Raw genomic sequence first — 13,447 nt, 5'->3', positions numbered from 1 at the left:
AGTGGATCACTTAAACAATCTGAGTTTACGTGTGAGCTTGTGATCAGACAGCTGCTGCAAAAAAAAATATAAAATGGATTTGGTGGTTTAAAGTATTCCTACCAGCCCATAGCTCAGTCAGCAGGATGGATTTTGTCAATGTTCTTCATCCATATTAATTCACTGGCTTAGTTTAAAATGATTTTGAAGTGGATGAGTAATGTCTGCACAATCACTTTGGTTGATTCAAGATCCAGTTTAATGGTCAATTTAGGCTGATCTTAGGCTATTGCTGAAAGGACAGTCCTGCCGTCTCCTTCCATTTATGCCTTCAAGTCACCTTGCTTTGGCTGTAGCTCTTCAGGGCACACAAGGAGCTGATCTGACAGAATTATAGTCCCTCCTCTCCTTCCATCCCCCATGACAAACAGTTAGATGAGTTAGCTGATCGAGTGCTTAGTTGGATCATCATTAGTGCTGATTCAAAGGATGTGACAGAAAGATCTGGCCGCTGATGGAAGGGGAGAATCATGCTGTTGCTCGTGATGATAATGATGATCCTCTATCAGAATGAAAATATTGATGAATTCCAAGCCTGAGTTCAAATTCAACTTATTGTGAAGTCCTCAGGATTAAGGTTGTTAACATGTGCCTCAAGGAAGCAATAACAAACAGGAACAGCAGAGGTTTGAGGACATTATCTGCAGAAATGTTGGATACAAGCTGTCTGATCACAGCTTCTACCTAAAGTGTTTTGTTTACTTAAGCCAGGAACTGAAATATCAAAACCACTTGCCAGTACTGTTCTGTGTTGAACTGCAGTAACAAAGTGCTACATATTTGAATTGAATCTGATGAAGCTGAAACACTTGCCTCTTGAGATCCTTGGAAGTGGAGATTATTTGCTGATTCATTTCTTTATTTATCTATTACAAGCATTGAGCAAAAGAAATGACAGCTATGGCGTTTGATTAAAAAGAAGAGCATGCAATGATTCTTAAAAATAATTTAAGTCTCTCGTTTAAAGTCTGATTGAAATATGCTTTAATTTTAGGCTATTCGCGTCACTCATGAATCCAGTGCCCATGAAGGTCAGACTGAGGTATTCTTTTTTTTTTTATTATTTTATTTGTTAGTAACTATTTTGAGTTGAATATAATGGAGCTTAAAACAATCATAGTAAAGGTTTACAGAGAAATTGAGATTTTTGCTTAATTTTCAGGATAGCGTCCGTCAACAATCAGGGCACAAAGTGAAGTGACGTTGGGGGGCAAGGGAACGAACTTGAAGCTCTACAGTTTTTTGTATTGTTCTTTTCAAGCCTTTGTATAACACAGATGATCTTTTCAAGCTGTATTTCAGAGTAAAAGAGCCAGAAATTATGTTTTAGTGAAAGTTGAGATCAGGATGTTGCAAATTCATAGCTAGATGTAGGATCCATAGTAACCGTACGAGTGGAACAAACATTGTGTAAGAGTCTGAAAAGTTTTATCTCAGGAAAAGAAATGCTTCAGTACTTGTGTCACTTGTGTACAAATATTACTTCAGATAAATTTTCACCATTTTGTGAAATATACACGTAAGCTCTTATCACCACAGATGGAGTAACATAAAATAAAAAAAAAAAAAAAACATGTTTAGGATCAAAGAAATTTGCTGTGCTGCTTAATCAGTACTACAGAATGCTCCTTTATCTGTGTTTACGAGTAAAATAGGACTGAGTTTAAAGTCTCTGTGCACTCAGTGTTGTACTTTGTTGTACTTCACCAAATATGGGAACAGAACCTCAAAAATTAAATCGATTCTGGAAGGATCTGTTTTACACATTTAGTTTCTCTGAGCAAAATATAAGGTTAATGCCAGGTGAATAAGTGGCTTTGTGAAGTTTTGAGGAGCGTCTGTGGTATTTTCTGGTCTCGTTGCTCTGAATCGTTTTTAAGGAGAGGGGTGAATGCTTATTGAAGTTCCTGTGCCAGTGTATCTTTAGTCTTATGGATTTGGAAGCAGAACAGCTGTGTCAGTCACTGAGGAGGCATAAGCAAGCTACTCAACAGTTCTTGCCTCCTTATTATTAAGGCGATTTTCCATCTTTCTGGTTCAGATTTCAGTATCTGTTCCACAGAAGAAAATTGATTAGATTGTTGCCAGCACCACTTTTTTTTTTTTTTTTTTTTTTTTGCTATGACTTCAGTGGCTCATATGCTTTCTTTCTTTTTTATTTTTCCAGTACTGTGAGTTTTGTCTTTCTTAAAGCTTGTGCTATGTCTTCTATGCATGGCAGAAGAAAGCAAAGCAGACCTTTCTGCTTCCCCCTCACCCTGCCATCTGGAAACGTATACTTACTCATTCTGAGTTAAAGACGGATGAAAAGAGAATTGTTTGAATCATTTCTAGTATTAATATTGACCTTCATTCATGTGTCTTCTATTTTCTTTCAAATTCTTATTTATTTCTCTAAATCAGTTAAGGAAGGTTCTATATTTCAGGAAGAAACATCAATGCAGCTGCGGATTTCTCTTCCTCTTTTAAATAAGAGACTTCAAAAATTCCTGTCTCTTTTCTTTTAAAAATTAGATGGCCCTTTTCTAAGGATTCTCAGTAAGAGAGAGGTTGTGGAGGTTGTTCTGCAAATGACTGAAGACTCTGAATCTCTTCCTTAGATACTTGCAAAACAGAATAACATTTAGTTGTTTTGATGTACGGTGGCAGTCATCCAGAGAATAGTTCATCTGTGCATTTTCCTGGCAGAAATTATGGAATAACTGGGAAGAAGATGAAGGCTTACATAGTTCCTGAGGGTTTCTTTATAAAGATTCAGGAAGGTTCTAATTGATTACGGATTCCCTTAATAAGGGACACTTAGCTTCTTGAACTTCCACAAATTAATTGGTTTCCTGATGAAGATATTACAATACAAAATATTAAGAAATTGTGTGGAAAGATGCAGATGTTTTTTCATAATAAAAAATTAAGATTGTCTCAGCAACCATGCCTAAACAAAAATGTTGAATAGGTAGTGGACTTTCCAAATGTTTGTTATTCCATTTTATGTAGCTAAATCTGGAAGTAATTCAATGTGGATGTTCCTTAGAATGGTAAAATAACTTTTTCCTGTCCTTCTGTTTCCAAAGTTGAAACAGTACAATGACTCAATACATGTCCTGGGAGTGTTTTTCTGAATATCCTTTGATCCATCAATCAAAGAAGTAAGAAACAAATAACTTATTATACTGGAAGATGCAATTGCCTGAAGATCCTGTCCTACGATTGTTGTGTGGTGAAGTAGGCAGCGAGACCTCCCATTTCATCTCTAAAGCACAGCAATTCCTCCTGTAAAGTACAATTCTTTTTAAGCAAAATAAAATACGTGAAATGAAAATGTGCTGAGAAATGTTATGTGGGGTCGGGGTGAGTCGATCTCCCAGTCTTACACCTTGCAGTGGTACTCTTTGGCTGTTGCTGTGTATCTCTTCATGTAACGGTGAAGGGACTGATGAACAGCATGCCCTTGAAAATGTTGATGGTAGCATATGCATATCATACGTGCACGATGTTGACTCGTCCTGCAGGGGAAGTTACTACTGCTTTTGCATCAAGAAAGAAGGGAATCTGATTCCTCCCGCATATTTGTAATTGCTAGGAGTGCTTTCCTGGGAATTTAAACTTCTTTTCAGGACAGTGGGGAGGAATATGTTTGTCTTCCTTTATTTCTCTTGTTTTTGTTGCTCCCCCTGTTCCCTCCATCCCTAGAACAGCAAGGGCACTTTTCGTAGAAATCTCCTTTGAATAAAGTGACTTACGTAGTTGCCTAATGATAGTAAGTGCTGCAGCTTTGCAAGCAAAAGGTTTTTTCCAGGTCTCCCACAGAACTAAAGTATGCAAGGCCTTCTCTTTTAGCATGATTACCTTGGCTTGTGTGGTTCCTAACAGAACAGGTTGCTCTGAGGGTGGTTCTGCCTGTCCCTCAGATAGGTGTTGCATACTACTGTTGGCTCAGATTCTTCTTAAGAATTAAGAAGTTAGTTGCTTAAGCTCAACAGTGAACAGAATAACTTCCAAAAGTGGCAAGTATGGCAGTCAGATTTGCTAATTCAGTTAAGAGACAATGCAACTGCAACTGCTTTCAAGATGCTGTTCTATCCCTCCTCCAAGCAAAACATGCCATTACGTGGTGTCATGAGATAAAGTAAAATTTTATTGAGTCTTGGGATGTTGAAGGTTTAAAAATAGTGAAGAATTACAGACAGGTTCTCCTCTGAAAATATTTTTTTCTGGGCTCTCATTTCTCAGATGTTTAAGGATTCAGCCTTTTATAATGGTAAATAAAGCCTGACAATCTTACTAAATTGGGATAATTATTTTTGTCGTCTCAGTGGCTTCTTGATTTTTTTTCAGCCTGCCACTGGATTTTCTGCTACTGTTTCTGTTGTGTATTTCAGATCTGGAAATAAAGTGAGCGCACCTAGAAATAAACAGTTAAAAGTAATAGCAGTGAAGCAGAACTATCGTTCCAGTATCTACGTATTTCATCTATTCCTTTGTCTTGGGTGGGTAGGCTTTGTTTCTGATTTAAAATAGTCTGTAATCAGACCAATGTTATAAGCTCTTGTTCTATTTAAGTTGTATGTTAGGCATGGGAATGGGCTGCCCAGGGAAGTGGTTGAGTCATCATCCCTGGAGGTCTTTAAAAGACGTTTAGATGTAGAGCTTAGGGATATGGTTTAGTGGAGGACTGGTTAGTGTTAGGTCAGAGGTTGGACTAAGTGATCTTGGAGGTCTCTTCCAACCTAGACAATTCTGTGATTCTTAAATTTTAAAGAAAAATTGTGTTGTGGGTGGGGAGGGGGAAGGTATTAGACAGGATAATACTTTCATAAGTCTAATATTAGTGGACTGCTAGATTCTACACTCCAGTTTGTGATTGCTAGAAGAGAAAGTAAGAGTGGCCAGTTTGCTTCTGGAATTTATCATTAATGTACGATCTATTTAGGTAAAGTATTAAGATGAATCGCTGTAGCTGTCAGTTTCAGTCCATTGGCTTAGAATGCTCTGTCTTGAGGGATGCTTTGCCAGGTTTCCCAGGTTTCATAGCTGTGGTTCATTCACTTTGTTTAAAAAGCAACAAGGACAAGAATAAACCTGTGTTCCTAGCTGTTTCGTGTAATTTTCTGGTAATTCATTCAAAGCCTTTCAGGCCAACTATAGATTGGGTTAGAATTGAGTGTTTGTGGTAGCCTTTTTTTTTTTTTTTAGCATTAAAATATGTGAGTTTTTTTAATGAATTTTAGTGATGGTTTTCTGTTTTTTTTGTGTTTTTTTTTTTTTTTTTGTCAAAAAAATGTGTATTTTCTTAAAATTGATATGTTTTCTGTTCTTTCAAAAAGAAAGTTCATTTGTAAAAAACAGTTAAGTGTTTTTTTTATTTCAGTAATTTCATATTTGCAAGTTGAAAAGATTGTGAAGTTGAGTTAGTCCTTTAGGCCAGATTTTGGACCAAATTTGATTCAAGTTTGGTGTTAAGACTCATGGATTCGTTGGATCCATGGCTTGCTTTCTTGCTGCAGTAAAGCAAATAAATAGATAAAATGGTGCTGCAAGTATTTCTGTGTTTAAAATTATATGCCTGTTTAAAATTACTTACTGGAAAATCCATGAATAATTCTGTTGGAGAAACATAGTGTTAGATTTTAGGGCTTTCAAGGGTGATAGGATTCTTGTCCCATGCTCCATTGCCATTTGGAATGAGAGCAATTAGTGTAAAATTCTTGTAATAGTCTTTTCTTCTAAAATGTATGCTCCTGAAACTTAGGCTTTCTCAAATGCCATTTATTTCCTATCTGAAAGTGCCAAAAAAGGATCTGAATCTTTATGATAAAAGCTGGAAGGATCTAGTGGCTTAAGGCCAGGTTTTCTGTTTTCAGCTTTCAGCAGAGTTTATGCTCTTTTTTTATCTATTTCTTTGTTGATTTTTTTACAGATGCAACAATCATGTACTTTGGAACAAAAAGGAAACCTTTTTTTTTTTTTTTTTTTTTTGCCAGATTGCTACCTTTCTCAAACCCTTCCCTCTCCCTAAAAGGCAGCTTACAATGAAACTGGTATAGTTGCCAGCTACTCCAGATCTTTCAGCTAACATGTCTTTATTGTTCTGTTGGGCATGTACTTTTGTTTTATAATACCTATAGGATGTCTGAAGATAATGGGAAATAAAACCTGCGTCTTTGCAGAACTGCACACGCTTTTAAGCTGGTCTTTGTATTGTCACGTCTTGCTGAGCAGTGAGGTTTTTTGTTGTTGTTCTGGTGCCTTCTTCAGCAGTTCAGAAATGGCCAAACCCCTGTACTACCATAAATCTTAACATTTCTGATACTCTCTTACAAAAATAATTTTTAAATAATAAAAAGACAGTACAGCCTGTGGATGCTAGAACATCCAGATAAGCCATCAATGTTCATTAATGAAGAAGTTATTACCAAATCCAAAAAAAAAAAAAAAAACATACATCATTTAATGGCACTGATCAGGATCACTTGCTATGATAGCTTTCAGAAAGTCATTCCAGGTAGAAAATATTATCTGTGTTGATATTTGAAGTAAATTACCTTTCTAATATTTGACTGTAATAATGAGAGTAGCAAGGTACTTCTGTTTTGCTCCTGTATTACCAACATCCATATCAACTACTTTGCAACTATGCTTCATTGCAGCTCAATTCTACAGTGCAGAAAATGTCAAGCTGTCCCGTATGAAGTACTTTTTTAAAAGACTAATTGGCCCTTAGTCAAGGATTAGGTCTAGAGAATGGTCTGTATCCAACCTCTGCATTTCTGAAGGCTTTGACGTGCTTCACTTGTCCAAATACTATTTGGGTAGCAGTATTTGAAGTTCTAGTCAGCTGTGTGTCTGTGGCAGCTGAAATCATTCTGGATTGTCAAACTACCTAAAAAAAAAATATATATATATATATATATAGATAGATAGATAGATATAGATAGATATATATATATCTGTCTTCACTGGCTTCCTGAAGCAGTTCATCCTATGGTCTTGTAGGAGCTACTTCTGGCACAGAAGTGTTAGAAGCAAACTCATGGGAAAAGAGAGGAGGAGACTCGCCAGACCAGACTTTGATCAACTTTTGCCACTGTGGACAGCAAATATTCAAGTAGTTGTGGTGTTAAGTAATGGATGAGCTGTTTGTGTGACATCAAGGTGTCACCAACTGCTGACACATGGCTTTCCATTCACTTTTTGTTATGAAGTTTAAATGATAGAAGTTTTTGCTATGTGTGGTGCTTGTGGCATGTGGAAACTTCCATGTTTGAGGCTGAAAGTTTTTGGACAGCGGAGTTTTTAGCATGCTTTATGCATTAATACTAGAAGAATGTCATTTTGTAATGTTTGGGAAATTCACTTCTTTAAATCGTATTACAGAGTAACTCAGAATAATGTTTTAATCAAGCAAATAAACACAAGTGAAATAGCCACTTGAAATGCCTGTGTACTTGATACTGATTAGAGAGTAGTTAAGAGCTGCTGATTTTGGTGGTCTAAATTCTTGGGAGAAAATTAGGGGCTCTAAGACTACTGTTTTTCTTTCTTCTTCCTTAGAGGCTATCGAGAACATCTAACTAAATGAAGTTTAACCTACTGTTAACCTAGTGTTTCAGTTGCTAGTTATTATGGAAGAGGGAGCAGAACTGGAGTATAAAATGTATCAGCTATCTCTGGCTGCCAGAGTATAAAAGTACTGCCTTAAAGTAGGCTGTAGCGAGGTGGGGGTTGATCTATTCTCCCACGTGCCTGGCGACAGGACAACAGGGAACAGGCTAAAGTTGCACCAGGGGAGGTTTAGGTTGGATCTTAGGAAGAACTTCTTTACCGAAAGGGTTGTTAGACATTGGAACAGGCTGCCCAGGGAAGTGGTGGAGTCACCATCCCTGGAAGTCTTTAAAAGACGTTTAGATGTAGAGCTTAGGGATATGGTTTAGTGGAGGACTGGTTAGTGTTAGGTCAGAGGTTGGACTTGGTGATCTTGGAGGTCTCTTCTAACCTAGCTGATCCTGTGATACTGCCATTGATTCCGTAACTCTTCCTGTTCATTCTTTTTAGTATACATGCATTTACCAACCGACAGCTCTGGCTATTAGAGCTCCATGTTTGGCTACATGAGGCTTCACAATGAGCAGACTTGGATGCTGCATCTGAGCTGCCACTTCAAATGAAAACAGCATTCTTGTACCTCACTGAGCCTCTCTCAAAAATAGTGATGATCGAAAAACTAGCCTTTGAAAATCAAGATTGGTATCTGACTCTGTCAGAGTCATAAGTAAGAACTGGACTCAGATGTTTACCAAGAACTGAAGTATTTGTGCACATCAGTATACCTACATGTGCTTACTGTTCACAAGTATGATTAGAAATATTTTTCACATCAATTGAAATTGGCAGCCCCTAAACGGCTTGATTTCTTCCTTAACTCAAACCGTAACTGTGAACTCCAGTCTGTAAACTTGTTTAGCATGCCCTGAGAACTGTAATCTTGCTTGGAATGCACTAAGTTAGACTTTGATCACAGTAACAGTTGTTAACGTTGGCAAGCACTAAGGAGCGTCAATGCACTCTGTTCTCAGCTGCTGTAAAACTTGAACTTCCAAAGATCTTTGACTCCCTGGGGGACTGCAATTTATTGTTAGAGCAGAAATACAAAGGAGCTTCCCTTTCACTCCTGCCAAGAACATGTGGGATTTTTTTTAATAGTCCATATTCCTCAGTGTTTCTTCTGAATAATCCTTGCACTGTTGTAAAGAAACATTTACATCTAAGGAGAATATGAAACCAATTATACAACTGCTTCTAAGATGATTTTTGACTAGCTTAGCTTTACAAAACAAGCACGTAATCCCTCCACTAAAGGTGGTGATGTTGCCTAGAAATGTGTAGCTGTAGTATTGCCTTCTGTTATGGCCAACTCTGTAAAAAGTGTGTGTTTTAAAAGAACAAAAAGAAACTTACTAGAATTGTGTGAAACAGTTTGAAACTTACATTTGGTTAGTCTTTGACTCCTTGCACTGTCCTGTGACTTTTGTGTCAGTGTGTGAGGCATTCATCAATCTGATTTCTGTATTCTACTGAGCAAATAACTAATAAGGTATTAATACAGTATTGCTCTGAACTTTTAATTCTGGATCTTATGCTTAACTGTAAAATCCGTACAAAGGAACTCTGCTCTTAGGATAAAACAGAACTACGGAGGATATTCGCACCCATAAAGCAGCCAATGAATTAAAATAGCAAGTAAATAAGTGAAAGTACCAAAATATTTTTACAGTTGTGCATCACACGTCTCCAATCCATAATGCTATGGTGCTGTTCTTGCACTGCATATGTAAGAGACAGTAAGTAGCAGGTTCTTGGCATGTGTTTACTCACTGGTGTTTCAGCAGGCTGATCATGTCAGGTTGTGGTTGAGTTCACATTCAAGATTTTTTTCCTCAGGCAGGAGAGAAACTGGTTTGACTCCCTGTTTTCCAGACACTCCAGACACTAATTTGGGGAAACTAAAAGAACATGCCATCCTTAGGACAGTTACCGCTTTACTCATACAGCTGGAGCTAGCCAGTAGGCTAAAATGAAGAGCTGATGTTGCTTGCATCAACCTAATTTCCTCAAAGAAGGACACCAAACATATGTAGTTGGGTGTGCAACAGTGACGTTCAATTTGTTGTAAGAAGAATGTTAAAGAGGAAAAACTGTTTGCAAAATTCAAGTTAACTAGCTTTTTCAGAGCTCCCCAACATTTGGATTTTTTTTGTAATTCAATTAATTTTTGATCACAGAAGTCGCCATTGTGATAATCTAGCTTGACTTTTGCCTAACATAGGCCATAGAACTTAATTTTAGGTGTTGAGAGAGATAAATTATAGCTAATTTTGGAAAAGCTTGGGTGCTCTGATCTCACCATTTTTGTCATCTTTAAGCTATGTTTTTACCCATACCTCTAGCGAAGTTACTCTCAGGATACTGTTCATTCTTAATCCTGGATTGAATTGATGTAGGGAATACTGTTAAGATTTTATCAGCTGCAGAAGCACTAATTAACCGTACTGGTGCAGAAGTTGTTTGGCTAACAGGTGTAGCCCGATTCAGTTTAAAAGGGAGTCAGTTTCCATATGTATTAGTACTCATAATTGCAATGTTGAGAAAGCTAGTAGCTCTGTTAGCAGTGGACTTAATGAACCTTGATTTCCTGAAAATTTGCGTGTTGTGCGAGACTGTTGTATGTAATGAAACTTTGGTCAGGAAAAAGGCTTTTCCTGCATTAGAAATATTCATAATGCGCCTTGCTTGGGTGATTTCTGTGGTGTGCTGTTGGAGATGAGAAGCAGTGTTTACTTCTGGCATACTTCCTTTGTCAGGCTTCTCTTCCATGTTCTGACTGCTTCCATCTTCCCAAAAAAGCTGGAAGGAAATTAACAGCTTTACCACTGCTATCAAAAGAGGCTTATTTAAAAAGGTGAAGGAAGGAAGAGGAGGAGGATCTTCTCAGACTATAAAGTATAGGTTTAATTTGTACACGGAAAAATACTAAGAACAATGGCTTCTAAGAAAGAAAAACATGTATTACACTTAGTACTGCAATACAGACTCTTCAAAACATTGTGCTTAATCCAGTCATGAGGAAAGACCTCAGAAGGTGATGGAAAAATGATAGGTACTAAGTGTATCCTTTCTGAATATAATCTTAAAGCAAGGATAACTCTTATGTTGCTCATTTGGCTGGAAAGGTTACGTTTTTTTAGTGTCATCTCAACATTCCTCTGTCTCTACTACAGGGCTTACTGTACTTGCTATAACGAGGCTACAAACAGTTTGGGAGGAGGTGTTGCATGCTTTAAGATCGACTCGATCGAGCGTATGCAGAACATGTGGCAGGGCCTCTGATCCCAGGGGCTGTGCATCTGACTAGTTCTGGAAGCAAAGACTAGGACCAACAGTATTTTATCTCTTTGTGTTTCCAAAGCTTCCAGTGATGATGATATGCAGTCAAACCTCCTTTGATTTCTGTCCTAGCAGAAAGGCCCAGTCCCAGCGTAGTTTATCAAGTGATGGACAAGGAAGCCTCCTTAGAGGCTTAGAGAGGGAGGTGACAGAGGCTTTCCAGTGACAGGGGTGCCCTGAACTTAAACTTGCAGGTAGATAAATTTTTGTAACCACTAGAAAATCCATCAGTAATAAATACTTACACTTGGAAAGAAATGGTTGTACAATCCAAATGCCACTTGATCCTGTCAGGTCTTCAATGTGTTGCACGTAGACTGAGATACTTTGCTGCATCAAGTTCCCCAAACAAGATGAGCAGATGGACGCCCTCTTTCTAGAGCCTGACAGGTTTGGACTTGAGCTGGGTCCTGAGCTACTCAGCATTATCAAAGTTGTGCACTTCCAGGCGTGCACAGAGGCATGGATCTCAGTGCCTGCGTAACGTTATCATAGGTATTTCCTTAAGATCTTAGGTTTAAATGTCTAGGCTTTAATAGCAACTATACATAGGAATAAGGTTTTGATTGAGGCAGAAATTGATTGCCTGAGCCGCCTTTTTTTTGGTACCTATTTAATGAAAACTTAATTTCTGTAATGCTAAAATACATTATTAAAACAATTAACTTAATGTGCTTACTGGTTTATCTGACAATAATATTCAATTCTATTTTAGGCTTTCTCTTTCACCACTTCAGATATTTGACCTGTTACAATTTGCAGCACTGAAGTATGCTCCTGTGATGTTTTCTTCTTGTGAAGTTATTAATTCTTTTCTCTGCAGGTTGCTAGTTGTTAAGGAGTCCTGTATGAATAGAGTGTTTAAAGTTATGATTTGTCTCCTGCATTTTAAATTAAACGTGGAATGTACTACTTTGCATCCTTTATTTGGCAATGTATATTTAGCATTCATTTCATACTAATACTGACATGTAATTCTGTTGTAATATTTGTATTTCTAATATTCAGTTGAAAACAACCTCAGCTGACATTAGCTTAACGTGTGCTTATTATTAAAGTAGTGCATGGAATTTCATGGCTATTACAGTGCTGTTAATTAGGTAGAATCCAGTATTAATTTAGCTTTGCCAGAGCTCCTGTTTACTGTCTGTTGAAATTTCACTCTTGCAATACAAAAGTACATTTTCAGTGGAGAGAAGGTTTCTCTTCATAGTGGTTGAACTCACAAGGGTACTCGTTACTACAAGAAATAAAGGTTAAAAAGATTCAAGGAATGGAATTTTAAAATGAGGTAAAATACTCAGTAAGTAGTAAACATTAATAGTTGCCTTAAACTGCATTCAAAGTTATAAATTAGTCTTTGAAAGCCTCAAGACTTTCCTGGTCTCGTTAGGCAAGGGGTATTTTTAACGTATTATCATTATTTTGACAATATTAGCTAGAAAACAAATTAGTATAGTCGTGAAGAGTGGTAAAAGTGAGAAATTATGGTAAAGGTAGTGACTGTCAAAAAGACTTTGTTAAAACATTTTTCAAAATTTTGTTCATCCCTGGATTATTAAGCAATACCAAATTTAAAGATTTGTTTACTCTTATAGTTTCTTAGTAATTACAGTAGGAATACTAAAAGACGTTTTTTTCTCTGAAAAAAAAAAAAAACACCATCAGCAACAGAATGCATCAAAGCTAGGATAAACTTCAGTTACTATATTGCAGATTTCACGAAGACTGGTGATCTTGTCTGTTTTTATAGCAGAAGCTTACAAAATGGTGAAACATTAATGTGGTGCATGTTGTCTTTAATCATGAACTTCTCCTCTGCATAGTTTTTAAATTTCTGCCCTACTGCATGTTTTAATTTAAGTCAGTCCTCTGTATATAGGGAGGTCTGTGGACTGAGGTCTTTCAGTAGCAGTGTTTTTTCAGTCACCTTTTGAAATTTTGTTAGGCAAGCTGAGCATAAATTGTTTTAAAGCCATGTAAAAGGTCTTATTTAAAATTATTTCGTGTAAAGAATTTGAAAAAACAAACACAGTACAGATGAAGTATAATAGCCATTAAACTCCTGTAAACTTCTCTGACTCTTAAAAGTATTGTCATAGCTAAATTCTTCTTTCTTCATACAGTTATGTTTTGGATTGGAGATTTTATACTTTTGTCCTCTTTTATGAGTACCAGATGAGATTTAGGGGTGGATCAAAATACTTGAAAATCAGAATCTAACTGGGGGGAAAAAGAGTTTGTCAAGCCTGTGGAAAACTATCCTCTGGACAGGCTATGAGACTTGATAATACTTCATGCTTATCTCTGAGCTCTAAAGTTGCTGCTGTTCTTGTTTCTTGTTCTTCATGAAGAATTCTTATCCCTGTCCTTGTGTTTTAAGGTCAGCAATATGGGAGCAGAAAGAAGCAATTCATTGTCCTACTCTTGGTAGGAAAAGGAAAAAAATGAAAATTGAACAGGAAAG

General features: G+C 37.0%; 1 protein-coding gene across 3 annotated transcripts in view; it reads left to right on the top strand.

The window, feature by feature from the left end:
• The window catches only part of UCHL3 (ubiquitin C-terminal hydrolase L3), a 41,820-nt gene that overhangs the window by 14,756 nt on the left and 13,617 nt on the right, over positions 1-13,447 (top strand). For all 3 annotated transcript variants that reach the window (XM_032183320.1, XM_032183335.1, XM_032183327.1), the window contains one exon: positions 1,034-1,081. In XM_032183320.1, coding sequence (XP_032039211.1) covers positions 1,034-1,081 — 48 coding nt within the window. The remainder of the gene's footprint in view (positions 1-1,033; positions 1,082-13,447) is intronic.

The sequence above is a fragment of the Aythya fuligula genome, chromosome 1 (genome assembly GCF_009819795.1).
Source record: "Aythya fuligula isolate bAytFul2 chromosome 1, bAytFul2.pri, whole genome shotgun sequence".
Lineage (NCBI taxonomy): Eukaryota > Metazoa > Chordata > Aves > Anseriformes > Anatidae > Aythya > Aythya fuligula.
This window is presented reverse-complemented; position numbering and strand designations above follow the sequence as displayed.